The sequence below is a fragment of the Hippoglossus stenolepis genome, chromosome 5 (assembly GCF_022539355.2).
Source record: "Hippoglossus stenolepis isolate QCI-W04-F060 chromosome 5, HSTE1.2, whole genome shotgun sequence".
NCBI lineage: Eukaryota > Metazoa > Chordata > Actinopteri > Pleuronectiformes > Pleuronectidae > Hippoglossus > Hippoglossus stenolepis.
Genome location: NC_061487.1, coordinates 28,354,290 through 28,380,326, shown reverse-complemented (window position 1 = coordinate 28,380,326; position 26,037 = coordinate 28,354,290). Strand labels below are relative to the sequence as shown.

The 26,037-nt window shown below is 45.4% G+C and overlaps 2 protein-coding genes across 2 annotated transcripts in view; one reads left to right on the top strand and one right to left on the bottom strand.

Moving 5' to 3' along the window:
* LOC118109556 (zinc finger protein 609) overlaps nt 1-17,808 on the bottom strand; it is a 28,556-nt gene extending 10,748 nt beyond the window's left edge. The window contains exons 1-2 of the mRNA XM_035156779.2: nt 17,447-17,808; nt 4,100-4,954 (exon numbers count right to left, since the gene is read on the bottom strand). Coding sequence (XP_035012670.2) covers nt 4,100-4,834 — 735 coding nt within the window. The 5' untranslated portion in view covers nt 4,835-4,954; nt 17,447-17,808. The remainder of the gene's footprint in view (nt 1-4,099; nt 4,955-17,446) is intronic.
* Nucleotides 17,809-20,616: 2,808 nt separating this feature from the next.
* On the top strand, nt 20,617-23,776 carry si:ch211-284k5.2 (sperm axonemal maintenance protein CFAP97D1). Its single transcript, XM_047339999.1, has 5 exons — nt 20,617-20,772; nt 21,790-21,870; nt 21,975-22,093; nt 22,687-22,870; nt 23,342-23,776. Exons 1-5 carry the CDS (start codon nt 20,680-20,682, stop codon nt 23,438-23,440), a joined length of 576 nt encoding a protein of 191 aa, XP_047195955.1. The 5' UTR covers nt 20,617-20,679; the 3' UTR covers nt 23,441-23,776.
* Nucleotides 23,777-26,037: the final 2,261 nt, after the last annotated feature.

Genomic DNA, 26,037 nt, shown 5'->3' with positions numbered 1-26,037 from the left:
TTTCAAGTCCCAAAAGTCTTTAATGTGCTCCTGGAAAAGCGTTGAACGGTGTTCTCTGCATTGGTCCTCGTCTGAGCAGGAGGCCCTCGCTGCTCTCACACACTCAGAATGTCAGAAATGAAACAACAGGTTCACAGTTATTTCTCCACGGGGTGTTGAGACGTTTAAATATCATCCGGGTTAGAGGGAGAGGCCGCCACGCTCTCTTTGGATGGGGGCCCAGGAATCCTCTGGTTCTGAGAATGATGGTGCCACATGAGGACTTTTTTAATGGACCTGAATTGCAGAGGTGAATTCTGCCTGTTCTGAGCAGGGGAGCCACCTCCTGCTGACGAATCATGACTGACGAGGAGCTGTCGCAGCGCTCCCACATGTGACCTGCTCTGCGTTTCCAGGAACCCTGGCTGCAGAGCGGAGGTGTCAGGGGGCCGTTAGCTTCTCAAGATGCTTCACTTTTTAATTTACTTTTTCAGCCAAAGCTCTTTCCCTTCAGCCTGACTCCAGGTCTCATGCATCTGTTTCCCAGAAAGCCGCTCTCTGCTGTAAGTTGTGGTCGAGAGTATCCCTGGTCAGGAGCCACTTCTTCATACCTTCATACCTTAGGCTGTAGTCTTCAGTGCCTGTTGCTTCAGTCGAACAAAAGTGAAACAGCAGTGCAAAGAAACAATTCACACTATTGTCACTATTGTCAGCATCACAGATATATATGAGGAGCTATAAAAACCAACAGGACTGAATTAAATCAAATGTGAGGAAATCTGACCACATGCACAGATCCAGAACAACGTGGCCAATATGTTCACATATTCCTATATTAGGTTGTCCAAGGTTTGGTGTCCACAGGAGGAAGCCCTCACTGCCATCACTCCCCCCTCTCGCTCATGTTTCCTGTCTGGAAACTGTCCAACAGAAGAACAACTCTTCACGTCTTTTCCACACACTTTGTGTTTAGGTTGAGACTTGTCCACACAGTGTCCTCTGTCGTGGCCTGTGGTGCTGACAGACAGACGCACCGTCTCCTGTCTCAGGTGGTTTCCCAAAGGGTTGAACACAAAGTGGCGTCTGGAAACGTCTCAATAGTCAAAGTAAAGCAGTAGTCAGCTGACGACAGTTCAGCCTGTGTCTAATCTAGAGGGTTTTCCACCGTTATGTTTCACATGGTCCAACATCACATTAAGATTTATCGACCACAGCAGATTTCATGTTGCTTTGTTTAATCTGAGATTAACAGTTTAACCTTGGATCAGCAGCCAGCTCAACTCTGGATTAACAAAGGGTTTTGTTTAACGTCAAATCATGAGCTTGTTCAACCTGGAACCACTGACCTGTTGAACCTTAAATCAACAGCTCACTAACCCGACTGATCCGCCGGGTTCACGTTGAATCAGCCTGTTCAGTCAATCCACAGCCTGTTCAACTCTGATTCAACAAATCAACAGCTGAATTAAAGCTCAGTCAGAATGAACTGACAGTTTGTGTGAATGTAAGTCGACAGTCTATCAGACCCTGAAGTGGCCGCCGGTCTGAACCCTGAACACACACCTATTGAAGGACGGTGGCTCGTCGTGACAGACCAGAAGAAACAAAGTTAGTCGGATCAGCTGAAGGAACCAACAGCAGCAGCAGGGTTCAATTAGATTACTTTGTGAATGGCTCATTCACAGACGATGGTATTTTTAGCTGCACAGCTAAACTCATTTGTACGGCAGCAGTGTGCAGCCTGTGGCTTCTGACCAGGTGAAATTCAAACGGGACGCCTCAGTGTGACTGACAGTTTACTGACGGGGTCAAACACAGATCATCAGCTTTGGTGAGGAGGGAGCCTGAGGAGGAGCCTGAGGAGGAGCCTGAGGAGGGTTCCCCCCTGACAGCTGACCCTCACAAGGCCAAGATGTCGTATACGACTTAAAAGGACATAGTACACGAAAGACTAAATATCTCGGGAACCATTGCGTGCTAGAGACTTTCAAGAAGGGCTCCGAGACGCTCGCATCCCTTTCTGAATGTTCTGAATGATTTTACTTTTGGAGACAAATCCAATACTCTATACAATATTTTCCGTGATTATTTATCCATTTCTCCGTGTTGAACAGTTACTGTTGTTGTTAGCATGGTTTTTAGCTGCCAACCGGAAATCCCAAAATGCCTTGGGTTGAGTCTGTTAACCAATCAGAGGCTGTGTTCCTGACCTGTCGACCAATCAGAGGCTGTGTTCCTGACCTGTCGACCAATCAGAGGCTGTGTTCCTGACTTGTCGACCAATCAGAGGCTGTGTTTCTGACTGGGCGTGTGTGGAAGCTCTGATCCAAACACACAGTGCAATTGAGTAACATAATAATGAGATTGAACCCATCCTGGTAGATTAGTTGTAGTAGTAGTGTGACGTGGACGTTTGTTATAAATAAAAACTGAAGGACAAATCTTGAAACAGTTTTTGAAGTGTGTTGGTTCGATGTTCTTTTCCCTCCTGATTACCCAGACTTGGGGAAACAATTTTCAAAAGCCAAAAACCTTGTTCATTATAATTAAATTTCTGTGAGACTCAATTTCCATTTGATTTATTCTTCTGTCTTTATGGTGATATCACTATTTATAAATGCATGGGACATCACTGCAGTATCCATATTCTGACAGCCCTGGCTGTCCTGAAAAAAAGATGCATTGAACTTGATTGTGCATTCCAGGGTTGAGGTCATACCTTATTACACAAGGAGACCAGGTGAACTAAAAATAGGAGAAATGGCTCAGACTGCAGAGGTTGAAGTCTCCATGATATGAATGATTCATGGTCCAGGTTGAATCCTGTGCCTCTGTCTTAAGTCTTCATGTCTCTCTTATTATAAAACTAACATCCTGGTATTTTGACATCTAAATCTCTGTCTTTTCTCTTCCTGTAAAACACTGTACGCTGCTTGATGACTCATCCTTCACTCAGGGACGTTTACTCATTCTGCGTCCAATCAGAAAGCTTTCTGGAACTTTTGACTTCCTGACTTCCTGTGACTATAAATTCTGACACTTAGCAACCTATGCTGCCCCATTCACTGGTTCAATCCGAAGTCCAAGGTGTGTGACGCACATTCAGCAGCATCCAGAGACAGTGTCACGGAGGGGGCAGGGTTTACGACATTTACTGCAGCTAGCCAGCAGGGGGAATCCATTCAGGCTTCATTAACATGTTTACAGTTATGTATTTATTCAGAGATTTCAACAGTAACGTTCAAGTGCAGACAACTGTTACCTCCATTCACAATCTTCTATTCAAAATCGGCTCAGCAGCTCTCGATACTCTCATTTTCTCTCCTGCAGCATGAATGTTGAAAGGATCTGATCATTCTGCTGAGCCTCTGTGATGCTGAGGACAGAGTCCTGACTTACAGGGAAATCTAACACATACATGTCCGTTTACAAGTCTTACTCTGGAGACTACACACATACAGGAAACATAAAGCCTGGGAGCATGAGGTTTAAAGATGTGGGGGCAGTAAAACTGAAAGATACCACCGGTCACATTATGGCTGAGCTGAAGTTTGAACAGGTCCTTCTCTACAGACGTCTTCATGACCTGTCACTAACAAAGGACTATAGAGATTACAGATGGCTCCTGGAGGTAGATCACAGAGACGGCTGATGAAGACGAAGATTCTGCAGGAAACTATGAAAAACCTCGATGACCAGTTTGTCACGGCAAAGAAGTGCACAAGCTCGAAGTGGAGGAAACAAGCCGGTAACACTGAAAACACTGCTCTCGATGCATTCACCCATCGTTTAGGAGAAGGAGTTGGGTCGACATCACAGTCGACACGTGCAATAACCATCAAGATGAATCCACAGACAGAAGACGGGTCAGTTACCAGAGGGCTTAAGTCAAAGTCTTCCCTGTGCAGCAGTGTTTGTTATTTGCCTTTGATTTGATCAGATATGTTCTTTGACACCGACATCAGTTTTTTAAAGCCCTGGTTAAAAAGGCAGCTCAGTCAAGACGTGAATAATGGAGAGAGAATAACGGCGAAGCGGTTAAATCCTCCATGATAACCAGTTGCTTTCAAACAACCAAACATTTTATTTAGACAGAAAATAAACAGTCTGCTCCTCTTACCTTCTCACCACCTACGACTTTCTTCAGATTTCGGCATTCAACGCTGTCCACCTCCTCCTGCTCTGTTGTCATGGCGACGGGCTGACCCATCCCTGCCGAGTCCAGTGCCATATTCCCGAGCTGCTCGGCTGCAGCCAACTCAGGGTTTTGTTGGCCCTCGAATGGGCCGCTGCGAGGGGCCCCTAATGGCAGGATGGGGGCCAGGGTTTCCTTCTCAGTGTTAACCACTCCTGTGGCTACAACCTCCATTTTCTCCTTCTTAGTTTTCCCAGATATCCCATCCTTGTCCTTTTTCACAGCAGGGAGGGTTGTACGGGAGGGTTTACTAGATTTGTCCGTTCCCTTAGGAGGGGTAGAGTTGGGGTTCTGTGGTGGGGGGTCCCCGGGGGCCCGACCCTGAATCTCCTTCTTGACTCCGTCCGAGACTGGGGCCTTAATACCGTCCTTAGAGTTTTTACTGCGCTTGGATTTTGATTTGGTCTCTTTGCCCTGCGTGGCGGCCACAGGACTAACAAACTTTATATTGTCAGGTAAAGCAGACACAGAGCTGGGAGGGGCAGCCATGCCCCCTCCCTCCTTACTGCTCGACATCTCTAGTTTGTCCTTCTCCAGGTCAGCGTCTAGGTCAATTATCAGATTGCCAACACCGATATCCCACTCATCACCACTGTCGTACGTGTCCACCGCGTTGGAGTCCACACCTTTCCCGCCTGCAGGGCCGCTGCTGAGGGACATCTTAGTAGGAGCGTCCCGGAGCGCCGCAGGAGGGCCACAGGAGGGCCGTGCTCCTCCCAGCCACAGGACGCCTCCTCAGGGCTGGTCCCCGCGCCTCCTCCCTGCTCCCCACATCGTCTCCTGCACAGAAAACAGAGTTACAGATTAGAGAGGGGACAACCACACATAATAAAACCATTACAACCATCAATTCTGTTGAATAATCACTTAAACAAAGAGTCCAAAAATAAGTCAATAAATGCTTATCACAATTTACCACATCTCAGCGCGACATTGTCAAATATTGTTGAACCAAGCGTCTGAAAGCTAAAGATGCTCAGTTCATAATGAACCCAAACCAGTCGTCACATAGCTGCTGTCAGACACCGAACTCCGGAGGAGCTGCCCGTGAGAATCACATTTCCAAGTGAGAGCCTGTGGTTTATCTGCAGACTTTCTCCACCTGGCCTTCTAGTATTAAGTCTGCATAAAGTCTGTCGAATCCGATGTGAGCACACAGCAGGGGATCCCCCGCTGGAATCGCCACGAGCAAGTGGGGGGGCGATGACGGTACACGATACAGACGAAAAAGTTCAAAAAACAAGAAAAACGGTGCTATACATGTAGGAGACACAGACGACGTCAGCAGAGATTGTTGTGATAAGACGATGTGTTGATGTGCTGTAAACAAACACATGATCTCGGCAGCATAATGAATACGTTACTTCCTGTCTCCGCCTGCTGCTCCAGCCCTCGCCTGAATCATGCTGCTTGAGCAGAGAACCTCCCGCTGCGTTGTGCAAAGGCAAACTGCAGATTAAGCCCGGACCCAATTCTCCAAACTTTTTCCCCAGGTCATGTCTGGAAACTCCTTTACAGATGTTCTGATACCATTTTTCCCCGACACCCATACCTGGAGCGTGCATACTGGCCGGTACAGAGTAACGATCGGATACCAGTGCATTTAAAAAATAACTTGTACAATGTATTTAACAGCTGTATGCTACTAACCCTGTATGGAAGTGATGAGTGCTGCTACTGACTGTAAAGTCATGTGACTGATAAGAACCAATCAGGAAGAGAACATGGTCTGTGTCATTGCTCATCTGTCAGGTTCTGTTTGTCCAGACTAAAACACAACCCCAGTTTTTAAACTACAACAAGGCCAGAAGCGTTTCTGCAAGTCTCTGATTTCGAGGCTGGAGAACTGTGTCGTGTCGACAGCAGCAACAGTAATGAGTTTTACAACTAACTCATAGCGGTGGGGGTGTAGTCCATATTTACATTACATAAAAGGAAAACACGCTTCGTGGCACAATCACACTGACTAATCAAAATTCACCTTTTCTACAAACTGCTACAACGACACAATATTTCCACATTTCAGTATCATGGTGTTATTCATGGTGATGGAATTAGTGGGTGAAGCCCTGCTCTCATGTTTCACTCTCTATATTCAGACCGAGCAGCAAATATGTGGATTGAAAGTGTCCTGGAAGCTTTCAAGGCTCGTCCGTCATGGTCAGAGAGCAGCTCCATCATTTCCTGGTGAAGTGGGAGGAGGAGGTTTATTGCCGTGGACATAAAGGCCGTATTGACCAGAGATCACAGCCGTTCCCTGAGAAGCCTTTTCCCGGCAGCACTCTGTGACAAGCGGCATGAGGGAGCAGACACATCCCTGCTCTAAAGCCTCCTTCAGGACACTTATCATATGAATGGATGCTGTGACCCCTGACCTCCTCTGACAATGCACAGCCATTTGAGTGATGGGAGGGGGAGGGTTGTAACGTTAACAGCCTGACTGACTCAACACCAATGCTAATTTGGCTTAAGGCTCTGGTTAACTCCACACAAAGCAAAGAGACGACAAGAAAAGTGCTAATTGAGAATGAACGCCAACCAAGAGCTTTTCATCTGAGGCCGAGGAACCTTCAGCAGGCACATCTGTAAAGAAGGGGGGGTGCAGGTAGCGCAAGGCCTGTCCCGATAATCATCTTACCGACTTCTCGTGCAATATATGGACATGAAAACCTGGATATTGCCTGTTTACTGTAGCGACCAGTGTTGGATCACGTCACTGCCCAACTATCACAGAGTCACACCCACAATCAGCCAATGATCCAATCACAGCTTGTGGGAGAGAATGAAACATATTCTACCCACAGATTGAACTCTGAACTCTGTGGGGCGCAAACATTATCGTTTAACGTTATTATTTCTGTGTCACTATATCATTCAACAAAAACTATAATAAACAATATGGTGACAGGCCTAGGTAGTGTATGGCAAGATTAAGACTATTTACATTCATATACTAGATGGAATCGAATGGATTTATCAGGAAAGGAAACGTCATAACGATGACACCAAGTCAGGAAGACAACATGCGTGTCTGTGTCCTCGTTCCCAAACCCTCAGGTTCTGTCCGTCCAGACTCAAACACAAAGCAGAGCATTCAAAGTAAATCAGGTCCAGTCTCGGTTTCAGGGCTGGAAATCTCAAACTATTATCTGAAGAAAAATGAATCACGTTCTGTTACAGACACGAATGACGGGATCGTCGAGCCTCTTTCACACGGTCACCGACATCTGGATTCGAGCGTCAGTGTGAAACGACTGAATCAGCGTTTGTTTCCAGGTCAGCTTTCTTGAAGGAAATGGTTCTTTCTTGATTCTTGTGGTTCTGGTTTGTTCCTCATGGTTGATGCACTTATTGTGAGTCGCTTTGGATAAAAGCGTCAGCTCAATGAAATGTAATGTAAAGATGACTCTGCAGCAGTCGAAGGTATTTATCGTCTCCTGCTCTGATTGGCAGTGATGGAATCATTTTAGATAGTTTCATATTTTTGTATAGACCTACAGGCTGACCTTTGACCCCGTGTGGCGGGAGCATCTCTTACTGCTCAGTGCGCCCAATCAGACGCTGAAGTCTTCTCTACCTGCACCCAAGTAGCTGAGAAGACAGATGGTCAGACAGGAGGAGGGGGGCATTGCTAATCCTGCTGCTAATAACACAACATCAGAGGCTCCAACAAAACACACAGCGAACACACAACATGGAGCAAACACTGGAAACCACACAGGAGGCTCCACAAAGAAAGAAACCAGGTCGGATGAGAGAACATCTTTGAAAGGATGTGAAGTCTAACTGAGATTCCTGACATGTTCCTGACGTGTCTGAGTCAGTGTCTCTGGACATGTTCTGGATCTTCTCCTGCAGCCTCCTAGTAAAATGTCTAACATGTCCTCGTGAGTCCATGTGAGGACACAGCAGGACAATGTGTGGAAGCTTCCCAGAGAGCGAGTGGACGTGTTGATGAGGTTTCTAACACGTGACGGACGTGAAACTGGAAGAACACAAACATCTCAGGATGAAGAAGAGGAGCCGTACACGAAGATGAAGACGCCAACTTGGAAACACGAGGAGGTTCCAGATCTTTTGGTGATGAGGGCCGACGCTGTGGATGAGCTGTAAACAACAACACTGATCTTTCCACAGCAGAGTTTATACGTCATGTCCGGCCTCCTGCTGCTCTACAGGCTCCGCCTCCTGCTGCTCTACAGGCTCCGCCCCTGCTGCTCTACAGGCTCCGCCTCTCGCCTGGATGTTCCCCACATGTTCCTGTTTGAACGAGTCGGGACCCGACAACCTGCTGCTGCTGCTTCACAGACACTAACTACACAACATGTCCAGACACTACTGTATTTCCCATTTTCAGTAGTTCATGTCTGCAAACAGCTTATATTTAGTAATTTTATTTATTCTATGCATTGTAAATTTCAAACAATACACAGACGTCTGATCAACATTATTAGAGCTGCCAACTTAGAGTTATTTTCATTATCAATCAGTCAGTCAGTTATTTTTCTGATTAATAATTTTCAGTAGAGAAGGACTAAGTAGAAAAATGCCCCATCATCTTTCTTTAAAAGCAAAAATAAATGTTTTTTCCTTCAAACATTCCAGAACCCAAAAATATTCCATTAATTATCGCGACAGCCAACAAAGAGCAGCAAGGTCACGTTGAAGGAGCTGAAGAAAAGAGGAGCGTCTAACTCAGGAGTCAGTGTCCATCAGAGGAGGATCTTTAAATGGAAATGAGCCCGACACTGTCCAGCCCCTCCGAGTGTAGGTGAGCGTTTCACCAACAGCAGAACAAATCATCCAGGCTTTGCAGATGGAAACTTGGCCCGGACTGTTCCACAACCGAAGCATCCTCCGACTCGCTCTGCTGTAAACCACACGTCCCAGGTAGAGTCCGTAAACGCAGATCTGGTTTTCATATCAGCTGATTCAGATATGCCTATGAAAGACCGATGTCAGCCAACTGATAATAGAGTAAGAATTGTATTGTGAAGTCACAACGACATTTGACCACAATAATATAATCAGTTCATCTTAGTGTCCAGTTTACCAAAGTGTATTTTTAGTCCTGCTATCACGCAGGAGCGTAAATCTTCCCACTGTTCAGCACATTCAGTTTCATCCCTTACTGTGGCCATCGAACCGTTTCAGTACACCGTCGACTCTTAGGAGCAAAGATGGATAAAACTGGCAGATTAATCAAGAATTAAAATAATACTCGCAGCTCATAACCTTTGATGCAGAATATCAAGATACTAATAAAATGTAAATAGCAGGTTTCAAGTGTTTTCTAAGTGAAAAGAACCTAAGCATAGAAATTAGTAGAAATGAAAATGAGAAACCCATGACAGCTTCCATCTAACTCCCCCGACACACGACTGCACCGACTGTCCACTCGCAGATCTTTTCTCAAAACTCAACTCTTCAGAACGGCTTTCAATGTTCAACGATGCTGTGTTTCTATCTTTCGTGGATCTTTTCTTTAAAGTCTATGTGAAGTGTCTGAGTTTCCTGAAAAGCGATATGCGAATAAATTGTATTATTATTATAATATCAACAGCACTGAGCCCATACATCGACGAATGAATCCACATAATATTGTTCCAAATAAAATAAAGTGTGGTTCATGAGATGAATATAGGATAAAATGTGGCTACAGGGAAAATATGCTCAGGCAGGTGAAATTTAAATAAAGGAAAAAGCAAGGTACAATGTAAGTATGAAACATAATCTTATCTGAAGTGAATATGTGCTGTATTTGTACCACGTATTGTAGAGGTCGGCCACTGGCCCACAAGAGGGAATTTTAATCAGGTTTTAATTCACAATATTAGACTGAAAGAAACAAAGATTTGTTCGTGCCCCAGTTGCTGATCTCCATCATGGCAGCAACATTGTTGAATCAGTAAACTGCAGCTCACAGGCCAAACATCCAGGTGAGTTTTAGTTGTTGACTTTAGAAAACCTTCACAGTTATGTTCTGTGAAGTGTGACAGCTGACATTTGTTGTAGCAAACGTTATGGTTAGCTTGTTCAAGCTAACGTAATAATCACAGACTGAATGTAAAGATGGACGACTACGGAACCAAAGGAAATGTTCTTAGTGTTGGTTAAGATGTGGTCACTGGATCTGCTGCTGCAGGGACGAACCACAACTGGCTGGTTCAGTCGGTGCTGTAAACGTTCAGCTGCCTGTCAGGTGCTGACACACCTTCTTTAAATGATGTGTGGAGGCTGTTACCTGCAGCACACACAGCGTTTCTCCTGTTGGAAGTCTCTTACAGCTGCAGTCAGGTTTACAGAGAGCAGAGCCGTAGGAGGACATCATAAACAGCTGGAGTGCTGAGACTCTGTAAATACTAAATCCCACCTTTATGGTTCCGTAGCGGATGATAAATGTCTCCGTGGTTTTCATCTAGGAGCTCCAACGGAAAGTAAAGAGGATGAGGAGCGGCTTCAAATGTCTGCGGCAACAGAATTTTAAAAATGACTTCAGGGAGAGTGGAATATTTATCAGGAAACATTTGTGGTAATTTAGTGGTTCTCTGTCTTTCTGAGAATCAGATGCTCAGGTTGTTACATCATGTTTGATGGTTAATTATAGAAATAGACATTTTCAATAGGAGTGAGCTTGACCCGGTTCCACCTACTCAAACAAGCTGTCATTTCAAAACTGTGTTTTAGCTCCGAATTAGAAATAATCTCAATCCATAATAAAAAAGTACCAATCCACCGTGAAAATCGACCATGATGGACAACACATGTTGCTACGTGGTGTGTCCTGAGCGGGAAACTGTGACTGGTTGTTGTCGCTATGACAATCATGCACGCATCAGGCATCAGGCACGCCCACCATCAAGTGTAAAGCTGTGCGAAAGGTGCGAGAGCTTTTTTTTGCGTTCGCGGGTCAGTTCTCGTCACTTGATATAAATTCGAGAAAAGGTCCAGAACATTGGTCCGGACATTTACAAGACTTTCACATATGAAGAACCGCAGCAGGAGAACATCCAGAACATCCAGTTGTTGGTGTTCCTCTACCAGGGACTGTAAGTGTAGTGTGGGATGGGGTCATCAAGACGAGGGCACAGCGAGTGTGGTCAGGCCTGACACAGACTAACACAACTCTGCTGTTAGGGTTAGATGAAGATGAGGACTGGTTCTGTTCAGGTTGGAGCAGTGACAGGTTCTTCTCCTCCTCAGAAAGGATACAACAATAAGAGCACAGAGAAGACGCTGCACCTTCCCAATGAACTGAACTGTTTGTGGTTGATGGATTTAAAGCTGCAGGACAGCCACAGTGAGGATCGTGGGTCGTCAGTTTAATGATTAGTTAAATGTTTCCCAACCCCAAACTACAAAAAACACAAAGAGCAGATCAACAGAAACTAAAGAGGAACAGGGCTGGAGTAAAAAAATAATCTGTGTGTAGAAGAACTGGAAAAAGAACTGGACAGCATTTAGTTGTTAAAATGCAGATGCTCTTTACACCTTGGTGTTAGTGTCCGAGTCACACAGATGACGTTCTGACAGGAAGACTTTCCAACACGTTCACCTCTTCATTATTCAGACTGTCGCTCTTTATTCGACCTCAACTGACTTTCTGATGTCTCTCAGATAGGAGGTTGTGTATTAAACAGCACAATGCATCAGTTTACTCCGTCCTGTCGGTCGTATTTTCAAACTCACCTGGTGAAGGGGCTTGCGATAACGTGACTTCACGGTTTAATATTCAAGGAACAGTTCTGCTCACTGTTTGAACGTGGAAGAACTTAAAGTTCAATTAAGAGAAATACTCGGCACAGCGTTGGTATTATTTATCAGATTTAACACGATCAAATCGTAGTGAACTGAAACAACATTCAGCCCTAAAGCAACAACACCCCCCCGAACCCTCATTCAGCCCAAAATGAACAACAGGAGATGAGCACACACTGCAACAGTTGAGCAGGATGTAAGTGGAAGTGCTGTGAAATCTGGATTATGTGTAATCAGACTTAAAATTAACACAAACCAGAACTTTGTCTATAATAATGTTGAACAATAATTTCCAGTTGTAAGTTTGAGGCAGAGCAGTTCCACAGAGTCTTTGACATCTGACATGTTCAACCCACAAAGTCCAGCAGCATCATAGAGCTGAGAAAGAACCCAAACCATGAAACTATGCTTTTCCTCTGTCTGGATCTACGGAGAGCGGCTGGATCCAAAACTCTTCTTTATACACGTCATGTTATCAACTGAGTTTCAGCAGTCACAACCACTTTCAACAGAAAGGGGGGCAATTTGTCAAAATCCAGTGCAGTTTAAGTCAAAAGGGTTTTGTGAGGTCACAGTGACCGTGGCCTTTAACCTCCAAGTTCTAATGAGTTCATCCTTAAGTCCAACGGAACATTTGTTCCACATTTGAAAAGCTTCCTTATCGTGTTCTCCCAAATGGGACGGACGTGTAGACATGCTGCCTCGAGCTGTCATAAACATTACGACACGAGAGCGGGTCGATTGCCGTCCCTCCCCTAACGCACATGCAGCTGATTGTTCACCTCTGTAGTTTGAACGTGAACAGAGTTCTGCCTCCATCGGGACTCTGTTCACCTGAAGTTACAGAGGACACTCAGCTTTATTGATTAGCTGTGTAGCTTTGTCAGCTGCTCTGAGCTCAGCACAAGATTAACAGCCACAGCAACGCATCACAGGACAGGACGCACGGCGACACGGGACGCAGGGCGACACAGGACGCACGCCGTCCCATCATTACCCTCAATGCTCTGGGATGAAAAGAAATTGTCCAAAGTATGTTGAGATCAAGCAAACACATCCCTACCCACGTTACCAGAGCTACAACATGTACTGGTCGTTTGTCAGAGATTCAGTATGAAATAGTATTTCAGAAATACTGCTTTGTAATTTTTGATGTGTCTTTGTTGTCAAAGTATTTAAATAGTTTATCAGTGACCATTGTATTTTGATTCCATTGTAATCCTTTTTCATATGCAGAGTTTTAAACTGATGCTCGTCTCACTATTGATTAATCTGTGTCAAAAAGTTCAGATTATTCACCTCCAATGTTTTCAGCCGTGTCCGTTTGTCTGTAAAAAGACTTTCACAAGAACGACTCAACTGATCACCACGAGCTTTAGAGGGATGTGGTTGTGGCTCAGGAAACAACGCAATACATTTTGGTGCAGATCAAGGTTTTTTCCCTCTTTCTTTAACATTGTGAGATAGATGGACATTTTCACAGATATCTCATTGAATCAAAGGACTGTTGAGCATCAAGCTCTCCGTCCATTACTGCTCCACAGCTATGAATTCAGTCAGTGGTCCTGAGAAGCAGCAGCTGAACGGAACGCCCTGAGATCAACGCCACCCGGGAGTTAATCTCCCTCCACGTCTCCCTCTGCACTAAACAGTTCACAGGTCTGTTTCTCACTCAATCATAAGGTATCACAGAGTTTATACAGTCGGAGATGAAACAGATCACATACATCCGGCAGTAGAAGGACCCAAGTCATCTCCACCTGTTTAACCCTGTGAAAATGGACGTCCCATCTAAAATAAAAACTAAAAAAACTTTTACCAGAAAGCTAAGGCCTCTGTCTTTCACCTCATCACACCGTACGCTCGTTGTACTGAAAAGGCAAATAAGAGATTTTGGATGAACCCGGTAGAGCGCACAGCGTCGGGGCGTGGACCCGGGGACAGCTCCACTGCCGGGCCGCAGCAGCACCAAGTCCGCTTACACTGTTAATTTGGGTCTTTTCATACATGTTGGGACCATGAAAAAGTTACGTTTTACAGTTTTGAGCGACTGTCAGTAATTTACTGCTCCTCCCCGAGTCTCCATCATTCAGGCTGAGCACTGCCAACAGAATCAAGCCAAACCGAGCGCGCCGCCATCTCCTCCGGTTCCATACATCGTCTAATTTAACAAATTCTGTTGCTTTTACCGAACATATTTTTGTGTATGTGTGTCTGTTTGTCTACGTATCAGCGAGAGAGAGAGAAAGAGAGCAAGGGAGAAAGAGAGCGAGTGGCAGACTCGGTGTGTGTGTGTGCGGTTAACTTTCCTTCAAGTTCCGGGACTATCACACAGAAGCTACGCAATGCTTTTATCATAATCAACTGCTTATGGCGATGAATCTGGCCTGGGACCAACGGGATCACTGTAAACGGTCTCCACTAAACTAGAGGAGGCAGCACAAAGTGACGGAGGCGGCCTCCAGCTTTTGGTCTTTTTCATCCTGAGATATTTGTATTATTCAAGTTTCACGTGTGTTACATGATGGAAACATCTCCATCCCGCCCATCCACTCGCGGTGAATCTCCTGCTGTATTCACACATGGGTTAATTCAGACTAATTCTATTTTTTAACAAGGCTGCTGGGAGGAGAAAGTCACAGACACTGACTCAGACGATTGTGTTCTCGCATCCAGCTCCTTCAGATCATTTCAGGAGATATTTCGGAGTTTAGCGCAGGTCTGATGAAAGTTTTATAAATCAATTGATAATCAGTTGATTCACAACCAATAATAGGTAGGAGGAATGTATGTTATGAATGAATTTTTTATTCAGTTATTTTTGTATGTCCTCAGTCAGTCGGACTATATCCTCAGAATACAAATGAGGCGACTGACAGGAAACCTCCTCCTCTGCTGTAGTTTGCAGTTTCTTTTCATCTTCGACAACCAGCACTGTCTCTCCAGGACGATTTCACCACAGTTTATATTTCCTCTCAGCTACTGTCTTCTCATGCATTCCCACAATTACCCCTGACACTGAATATATATGAAAAAAAGAGACACACACTCAGCGGTTCTGTGTTCGAGGACATTTCCAAACCCAAGCTCATCATCATGTTCAGCCACCGTCACTGTCAAGGCCACAAAGGCGCTGATGCACAATACTTAGACTCCGGCAGAAATCATGCAGCGGATGTCACACTGGGTCAGCAGGCAGCATCCCACTGTTCACCAGAGCAGGTTAAACGACCACGGAGACACTTAGGTTCACGCAGATCCGGTCCACGTGAATGGATTTACCAGAAAGAAAGACCTGCGCTGTATGTATCGTGTCCTTGTTCACAGATCTGATCCCTGACGCTGCTTCGGAGGTAAATAAGTGACATGCTAATGGAACTACAACACGTGGCCGCACTGAATGTAGATTACAACACTGTGGAATCATCTCCACTGTCCGTCCTGCAGGAAGACACCCTCTATGTTTCAGAGTCAACTTCCTTTTTGACAAAGCTTATAGTTAGAGCTGGTTCAGGTGCATCTTGGACCAGCTCTTAGTTCTGCTACTGTAGGTCTAGAATGTCAGGGGACACACAGAGCTTCTCGTTCCTCCTCTGTCTCTTCATCACATACATGATACTGACTCTTTGCAGATCCAGGATCGTGGTTGTATAAATACATGAAGTGCTAAAAGGTTTTTGGTTTTATGAGCTTCTCTAGTCCTGATGGCCACTCAAAGCTCTGTACACAGCTGGATTCCAGTCACACAAACACCTCTTCTACCACACATGGATTCAGGTCCGTTTTCCTGTTAGAGGTTAAAGGCTGTGATCCTCAGCCAACACAGCGGCAGAGGACGACCTCAGAGACATGTAGGCTCCGGACACGGTGGGAACGACCTCGGTTCAGGGCAGATCTGACCGGCGGGGCTTCCGGACACTGGGATGACATCACAGGAGCAGGATGGAGGCATTATGATGTTTGAAGATCCGGTCACTAGGTAGTTCAGTTGTTTTGGATTTGGCTGAAACGCTGTTTAGATAATGAGGGAATGTTCATTTTTCAGTGAACTATCTCCACAGTGCAAATACTTGAAGGTTGATGTGCAGATACAGTCCCTCCACAGGGAAACAGCAGCAGCTGAGGGTTCGGAGGAGGCTGCACCTTGTTCAGATCTGAGACCAACCGACACAGATTATGGACCAACAGACCAAAAGGAGGTTTCTTGAGGTAAGGTGACATCACACGCTTTAGTAACTTTAACAGGAGATTTGTCGTCACAGCAGTTAACCTAGCACCTGGTGTCATACCAGCTCACTGACGTACAACACTGTGTTTTACTGACAGCAACAGACGCCTAAGTTGGGTTCCTGCTGCATGTTGGACATCAGTGTCCCAGCTCTAGCATGTAGTTAGCATGCTAGCTCCGTCCCCCCCCATCTGGACGCCGCTACGTGCTAATGGAGGAGAGCTGGATCATCACACACGTCCTGTGAATAAAGTAAAGAGTGCTACCGACACAGCACAGACACGGAGCTAACCCAGCTAGCCGGGCTACCGTTAGCTGAATGAATCGGGGGTGTGGGTGAGGGGAGCAGCTAGCCGCTAGCCGTGGATGTCACTGCCCTGTGGAGCCACGCTGACCCGCTAACATCGCCCTCCACGGACTCCAGGCGGACGGGGTCCGGTCCACACGGACACAACACGTCCGAACCCGGGGGCACAGTGCGGACGCCGTGCGGGGCCCGAGCTCCAGGAGCGCAGCGGGTCCGAGGCCCGCCGTGGCCCGCGACGAGGCTAGCGAGATCCATTATCGGACGCGTTGCTGTTTCTCTGTGGGCGCTGAGAGATTCCCCGTGAAATCACCGCCACACACGGACCGGTTCACCGGAACCACCCCCGCGTCCGCACCGAGGTCCAGCGGCTCAGCACAGACCCGAACCCCGGCGCACACACGCGTTGTGTAACCGCTGGTCTAGCGTCCTCTCCGCCGACTGACGGACAATCGCCGATGCAGCGCTTTCAACCTCACTGTCAACGCATGCGTCCATGATCGGACAGCCCTCGCACTCCTGCCTGCAGTTCGAGCTGGAACTGGTTCCGCTGGGACCCACAGACCCAGTCCCAGTTGACCCGCACTGGGAGCCACAGGTTCACTGGTTAGATCTGACATTAGTTGGAAAACAAGGCAGACAGCGGGTGTAACTGTCGCTAATACGACCCGTGAGCGAGCGTCACAGAGAAACGTCACAATAACCTTTAATAAATACAGTTAACGGAGGTCTTGATTAAACACGTGGCCCGGGCGGCTCGCTGCGGAGGAGCGGGTCTCCCTCAGACACACGGGGCGAGCGGGTCAGGCGGGGACGTGTCCGATGATGGGCGCATACACCTTAGCTCCCCGGTCTCTCCAGACAAAGACGGCAGCTAGCCTGCTGAGCTAACCCCGGGACAGCTAGCAGGCTATCCCGCGTTTCACCCGAACAAGAGGGTCCAGATCCCAGCAGGAGGAGCGACCCCACCACGTCCACTTACCCCGGTAGGAATCCCTATCCGAGCCGGTTCACGTACACTCCATGGGGCCCGATAATCCCGGAGAAACAGCTACAAGATCCGGACCCGGAGGAGCGAGGAGGCGACACCAGTCAACGTGCTCCCAGCTCAGCGCAGCCGCCACTCGGTCACATCCCGGAGAGAGGAGGCCGCCGGCGGGAAGCAGTCACATGAAGGAGCCGCGGCTCGGGTCTGGATGGAAACTAAACTGATCCCAGATATTCCACGAGAGGAGGAAACACACAAACACAAACACACACAAACACACACAACAACCAGGGCCTCCAGGCTGCTAGCTACCACACAACCAAACCCCGGAGCCCTGGATCCAGGGACCCGGATCCCCGGATCACTGTCAATCACGGGACTGGATCCGTGGATCTGGACTCATGAACGGAAGTGGATTGAAACTGTAAATACAAAATATAAGAGGCTGCACATCAAGGTGTTATATATAAATATATAAACACAACCACTGACTGTATATAAACAGTGACTGTATATAACACATCCACTGACTGTATATAAACACAACCACTGACTGTATATAAATACAACCACTGACTATATAAAACAACCACTGACTATATAAACAGTGACTGTATATAAACACAACCACTGACTGATATGTATATAAACACAACCACTGACTACATATAAACAGTGACTGTATATAAACACAATCACTGACTGTATATAAACACAACCACTGACTGTATATAAACAGTGACTGTATATAAACACAATCACTGACTGTATATAAACACAACCACTGACTGTATATAAACAGTGACTATATAAACACAATCACTGACTTTATATAAACACAACCACTGACTGTATATAAATACTGACTATATATGAACACAATCACTGACTTTATATAAACACAGCCACTGACTGTATATAAACACAATCACTGACTGTATATAAACACAATCACTGACTGTATATATACAAAATCCAGGTCTGTATATATATGAAGACGTTTAACATGTTGCAGTGTTTGTACAGTAGCCCAGAATCATTAAGTTGTGTTTTTCTGTCACCTGAAGGCCACCGTAGATTCTCCTACATGACTGGAAGGGGGGGGGTGTTCAGGTGGCTGCAGTCTGTTACTTCACCACTAGAAGTGGTTCGGATTAAAGTAACTCTCACCCTGATCCGAACCCTGTTCTAAAACCATCTGTGTTCACTGCTGTGGTACTTTGAAGCCACTGGTAACTCGTCCTCGTATGACTGGACTCAATTTATAGTCAGATGGTTTGTCTAATAACTGATGGTCCTGAATTTAAACAGAAGACACGAGGAACATCATGTCCTGCAGCCATTTGTCTTTCTACTCAAACAAGTCTCCGCTCCTTAACTGCTGACACACACACACACACACACACACACACACACACACACACACACATTATATTTATGTCTCTGTGAGGACTTTTAAAAAACATGATTCTACCCTGAACCTTAAAACCAGGTGTCAGCTGACAGGAGGAAAAATGTCCTCACTTAGATAATCATACAAGATCATACACAAACACACTTGTGTTTAATGTAGGGATTCCAGGATGGTTACCCAGGCAACAAGGATATGATAATTTTGGCATGACACACACCCACACACACACACAGTAGTATTACCTGTAGTGTGTGTGTTTTCCATCTGATTGCACCTTTAATCAATAGCCTGTGCAGCTACATTTACATTTCTATTTGACTCTTCTCTCCTTGTTAAGGACGGACTGAGCCGAGCGGTGACTAAGTGATGAAGAGGTAATCAGGATCTAATGAGGAGTCACGTGATACATGCGTAGATTCTGTTCTTACATAAGAACAAATCCCAGATAAGAACATTTTGGTCAATATCAGAATCTTCGTAAAAGCGGCGGAAGTGGGTTTTCAGAAGAAATTTCTTCTTAATAACTTTTGGTGACTGAGGCGCAGCGGTTTCTATCATTTCTTTGCTTTTTGCTAAAGTTAGCATGCTAACCAGTTGGCCACGGCCCATCTGGTCACTGTGGCGTCCATTTGCTGCTCAGAGAACGATTATAACCTCTGGTCTGTGAAACGACGGCTGATGCTCTTGGCGACCATCGCCACCACCTGCTCACAGCAAGACGCCGGCAGCAGAGAAAAGTGACGTATAGGCCCTGAAAACATGTGACTTACACAATCTGCTGCAACCCAAAAAACAGATCAGACTGAGGAAGCTTCACTGAGGCTACAACTAACTGTGAAATACAGGACTGAGGTTTTGGTTTCATACCAGATGCACCTGCCAAGAAACACAACCCTGTTGGAGGCCTGGCTCGCCGCGCTGCTCCCCCGTCACGTTAACTGGAGCTGACGGCTTCATAAAGCCAGGGAGCTGTTTGTCTGTGAGCTTGTCTGACGTCATTATTTCCGGCTGTGGCCCCCACAGGGACACCGTGTGGAGGAATCCCTTTGCACTCACCTCCTCAGATATTTGAGGTTCAGTTCTGGTCACATTTCATCTCACACACTTCCTTTATTAAGGAGGCAAGGACACTTAGCGGCTGTGAGCCACACAGGTTTGTTCCTGTGGGTCCGGGGGAGGCCCTGCGGTGACCTGCCCTGACATAAATGAAAGAGGAAATGTTTGACAGGATAGAGTTTGACAGAATAAAGACCTTGTTCTCACTGTAGCCGCTTCTGACATTAACTCAGATTTAAGATAAGTAACTCACACAGAAGCCAAGTCATCTGACTGTGAGCCCATCGTCTACTTTCTTTTATCACTCGAGTCTCACAAACACAAAGTGATACTGTCTGTAGGTGTTTTAGGTCCAGAGTCTGCAAATGACAATGTCTGGACTCCAGACGACATTTTGTTTAATCTCTATTAACAGCTATCTCTATATAATTGTTGATAAATTAAAAATGATGCATTTCTGTCAATGTGCTCTCCACAATATCAACATTTAATGATCAAAAAGATCAACGATGCATGTTCAGAGCTGCGAGCTTACATGGATTTAAGGTGTGTGTGTGTGTGTGTGTGTGTGTGTGTGTGTGTGTGTGTGTGTGTGTGTGTGTGTGTGTGTGTGTGCCTCACCATGGTTAAAAAGACCAGCTCAGCAATAATTAATAGGAACCTTATCTAGCTGTGATGACATAAAGAGGGGTACGTCTCCATGGTTACAACATCCTGACCTGCAAACACACACTCACCTTGGTTCAGACTGAGAAACATGCACAGGTCGTACCAGCCGTTCAAACCCGTCACCAACCGATACCTGCAGCAGCGATGGGACCAGAGCGACTACGACACCCACCGCAGGAAGGTAGGAGGACTTACACTGTATATAGACGACCAGTGACTGTATATAAAGAGGATCAGTGACTGTATATAAAGAGGATCAGTGACTGTATATAAAGATGATCAGTGACTGTATATAAAGATGATCAGTGACTGTATATAAAGATGATCAGTGACTGTATATAAAGATGATCAGTGACTGTATATAAAGATGATCAGCGACTGTATATAAAGATGATCAGTGACTGTATATAAAGATGATCAGTGACTGTATATAAAGATGATCAGTGACTGTATATAAAGACCATCAGTGACTGTATATAAAGATGATCAGTGACTGTATATAAAGACCATCAGTGACTGTATATAAAGATGATCAGTGACTGTATATAAAGATGATCAGTGACTGTATATAAAGACCATCAGTGACTGTATATAAAGACGATCAGTGACTGTATATAAAGATGATCAGTGACTGTATATAAAGAGGATCACTGACTGTATATAAAGATGATCACTGACTGTATATAAAGATGATCAGTGACTGTATATAAAGAGGATCACTGACTGTATATAAAGATGATCAGTGACTGTATATAAAGAGGATCACTGACTGTATATAAAGATGATCAGCGACTGTATATAAAGATGATCAGTGACTGTATATAAAGACCATCAGCGACTGTATATAAAGATGATCAGTGACTGTATATAAAGATGATCAGTGACTGTATATAAAGAGGATCAGTGACTGTATATAAAGACCATCAGTGACTGTATATAAAGATGATCAGTGACTGTATATAAAGATGATCAGCGACTGTATATAAAGATGATCAGTGACTGTATATAAAGACCATCAGTGACTGTATATAAAGATGATCAGTGACTGTATATAAAGATGATCAGTGACTGTATATAAAGAGGATCAGTGACTGTATATAAAGATGATCAGTGACTGTATATAAAGACCATCAGTGACTGTATATAAAGAGAGTTCAGGTTCTATTCCCTCACTGAACTCACCTGTGTTTCTGTACAGGTAAGCTCCGCCCTCCCTCTAGTGGACACCAGGGGCACCAGGACACCAGCTCACATCCAGCTCAAACTGAAGAAGCTGCAGGTCAGAGGTCACACAAACAAAACTTAAGAACTCTAACTTCAGCTTTCAGTTCAATCTGAGAGTCGGACACAGAGATGATGTCATAACTGGTTTCTGTGGTTCAGCTGCAGGACGAGCGACGGTCGACCATCGACAGAGATAATCGCCTCCTGGCCTCGAGACTGGCCGACATCGTCTGCTCTAAAGGTCTCGTCGACAATCACAACCAGCACCACCTGAGGAGGTAATCTGATCAGTACTTGTAATCGAGTATTTCTACTGTGGTTTAGTTGTGGACAGGGTTAGTAAAGAACTAGTCCTGGTTAAGGTTCGGGGGAAGTTTTTGGTTTGATCAATGGAATAAGGATGTCTGTGTGTGTGTAGTCCAGGTTCTAGTCATGTTGTGGGGATTTGTCTTTCTTATGGGGACAAAAAGCAAGTTCTCATAACGTCCATCCATCCATTGTCTCCTTCTTATCCGGGCTCGGGTCGTGGAGCTGATCAAATAGGGTATCCCCAGGCCTGATGGGATGTGTAGAGAGTCTGCAGGAAATCAATGTCCTCTGAAGTCATGGGTGTGTGTGTGTCTGTCTGTGTGTGTGTGTGTGTGTGTGTGTGTGTGTGTGTGTGTGTGTGTGTGTGTGTGTGTGTGTGTGTGTGTGTGTGTGTGTGTGTGTGTGTGTGTGTGTGTGTGTGTAGTCGTCACAGTAACATTAATATATATCAATGTTGCTTTTTTAGCAGGAATCTTTTGATCCTGTCAATCATCCTCTCTTAACAGACAGCGAGCTCACATCAGACATTTCTGATTGATTATTATCACCTTGTCTCCTTCAGTCTTAACGCTGACAAGAGGAGGGAGGAGCTTCTGCTGGTTAGTCGCCAGAATCAGGCCATCTACCAGCGGATCACGGCCCGCCAGTCGCAGTATCGCCGCCAGCTGTGGTTGGACGACTGGGAGAGGGCGGCGTGCCGGCACGAAAACATTTCCCAGTTCCCCAGAGGCCTCACAGAAAAACAGGTAGAAGAAGGTGGAAGAAAAAACTACATCTTTACTTGTTTTTGTGAAAATACTTTCTGGGTGAAAGGAACTTGTGCATCAGAAAAGGTTGAGAGCCTGTGTGTGATTGGTCCTGTGTGTGATTGGTCCTGTGAGTGATTGGTCGTGTGTGTGATTGGTCCTGTGTGTGATTGGTCCTGTGTGTGATTGGTCCTGTGTGTGATTGGTCCTGTGTGTGATTGGTCCTGTGTGTGATTGGTCCTGTGTGTGATTGGTCGTGTGTGTGATTGGTCGCTGGTGATTGGTCTGATTGGTCCTGTGTGTGATTGTCTGTGTGATTGGTCCTGTGTGTGATTGGTCGTGTGTGTGATTGGTCGTGTGTGATTGGTCCTGTGTGTGATTGGTCCTGTGTGTGATTGGTCCTGTGTGTGATTGGTCCTGTGTGTGATTGGTCCTGTGTGTGATTGGTCCTGTGTGTTTGTGTTTCTGCAGAGGTCCAACAGAAAGGTCACGTTTACGGCCGTGCAGGACGGCGGGCGATCAGCTGGCTGCAGCAAGGCCGACGCCAAGGAGGCTGAGGGAGGAGCCTGAGGGACAAACAAACTTGAGCAGCAACACACACTCACACACGCACGCACGCACACACACACACACACACACACACACACACACACACACACACACACACACACACACATCTGCATCAGAGCTTCACACCACGACCTTTCTGTTGAGTGATGATTTTAACGAGTGAGTTTTACGTTGTTTTCCTGTCATTTGAATCCAAAAGTCAAATCTTCTGAGCTCTGTCATTTATCATGAAACTGAACTGAGACGTCACATCTGAGTTCTTTTATCAGCATGAGGTGAAAACATGAAAGCACAGTTCTGTCCACTGGGTGGCAGTAAAGACATGTCTCACTGAGGGGCTGCAACATCCATTCATCGATTATGTTCTTGTTTAATTCATTTCTCTTTTTTTAATTCACAGCAAAATAAAAGAAAGGGAGAAATCATAGATTTTATTGTCAGTAAAGTTGATGTCTTCAAATCATTTACAAAGATATAAACAGAAAAGAATCTTTGATTATCAAAATAAAGTTTGGGCTTTAATACATTTGCAGAAATGATTAAAGGACTGTTTTCACATTGTCATGGTGGATTATTAAATGTAGAATAATTACATTTTGTGAAGCCCAGGAGTTGTTGATTGATTTTCCATCAATCGATTGGTTGATAACATCTGGATTTGTTGCACATCTGCAGGTTTAGTATAATATTCAACATATAAATTAAACATTATATAAATATTTAATATTTAAATTAATAAATCAATCGTTTACCTGTTTTAACTTTTCCAGAAACTGGTGAAGTTTAATGACTTTAAAGAAATTATGATGAACATTAGTTTTTTTGTTGCTCCTCCAAACACATGCAGACCGGAGTCAGGTTGATTAGAGAATGTGTGTTAGAGTGAACGTTGTTTGTTTGTTGGCCCGGTGATATTCTGGTGACCTGCAGACCCCCTTGAAGGATAAGTGATATAGTCGTATATGGATGATTGTCCAGGTTAAAAAACAGGAAACAAAGGAGGTTTGAATGAGTTGTCGAGGTGGAGAACCATTTCAAAGACTTATCACGTTATCCTGGACAATGTAAAATTATATTTTTATTGTTACCCATGATCCCTACTATCCCCCCCAACCCTAACCCTAGTAATCCATTACTCCAAACCCGTGTTATTCAGTGGAGGAGCAGTGTGGCCTCAGGGAACCATCTGGGAACCATTTGGCTTCTACACAGGGTGTGTGTCTGTTTCAGTGTCGCCTACGACAGCAGAGCAGAGGATTGTGTTATTAACTTTACTGTCACTTTGTTCAATGTTTCACTTCATTACGATCAGTGTGCAGGACTTTACACAAACACTGCACAACAGCAAGAACACGACAAGATCTCATACAACTGAGGAGGACATGTTGTATAATGCATCAGGAGGACACCTGTTGTAAACGAGCTAGTTTCACTTTAACAACATTAAACTCTTTTAAAACCGGTTTCCTGTTAAAGACTTTATTCTGTCAATATGTTTTATCTCTTGAAGATAAGAACATTTAAATCAAGCCTCCAGTTCAAGCTAAGTGCGCTAAGCTAGCATTAAGTCTTTTTAATTTAAAGAATAATATATTTGTAAAGAGTTTTTAACAGTTTGATGAAAACCAGGAGACGACATTTAATATGAGAAACAAAGTGAAAACAGGGCGTTGGACATTACACAGTTTTATTGGACGCTTTAGAAATGAAATGAAAGTTATTTGTGTTCACAATTATTTTCCATCATCCAGTAGAACAGGAAATGAAACTGTTCAGAAAGTCCATCCTCCAGTCTGTCCTCCAGTCCATCCTCCAGTCTGTCCTCCAGTCCGTCCTCCAGTCTGTCCTCCAGTCTGTCCTCCAGTCTGTCCTCCAGTCTGTCCTCCAGTCTGTCCTCCAGTCTGTCCTCAGTCCACCAGTCTGTCCTCCAGTCTGTCCTCAGTCCATCCTCAGTCTGTCCTCCAGTCCATCCTCCAGTCTGTCCTCCAGTCCGTCCTCCAGTCTGTCCTCCAGTCTGTCCTCCAGTCTGTCCTCCAGTCCATCCTCCAGTCTGTCCTTCACTCCATCCTCCAATCTGTCCTCCAGTCCATCCTCCAGTCTGTCCTCCAGTCCGTTCTATGTCCTTCAGTCCAGCCTCCAGTCCATCCTCCAGTCCATCCTCCAGTTTGTCCTCCAGTCCATCCTCCAGTCTGTCCTCCAGTCCGTTCTATGTCCTTCAGTCCTCCTCCAGTCTGTCCTCCAGTCCATCCTCCAGTCTGTCCTCCAGTCCATCCTCCAGTCTGTCCTCCAGTCTGTCCTCCACTCCATCCTTCAGTCCATCCTCCAGTCTGTCTGACCCTCAGCACACATGTTGGACAGTAACATTGTGTCCTTCAGTCCGTTCTATGTCCTCCAGTCCATACTTCAGTCTTTCCTCAGGTCTGTCTGTCCCTCAGCACATATGTGGGACAGTAACAGGGTGTCTTGTTCCTTCAGTCTGTCCCTCGGGCTCATTTAAAGGTTGATTACGTCGGAGTTTCCACTTGTTATTTCCAGCAGAGTGACAGCAGCCTGCTGCCGTCCAGCTCGCAGCGCTGCCCCGTCTTTATTGACGGGAG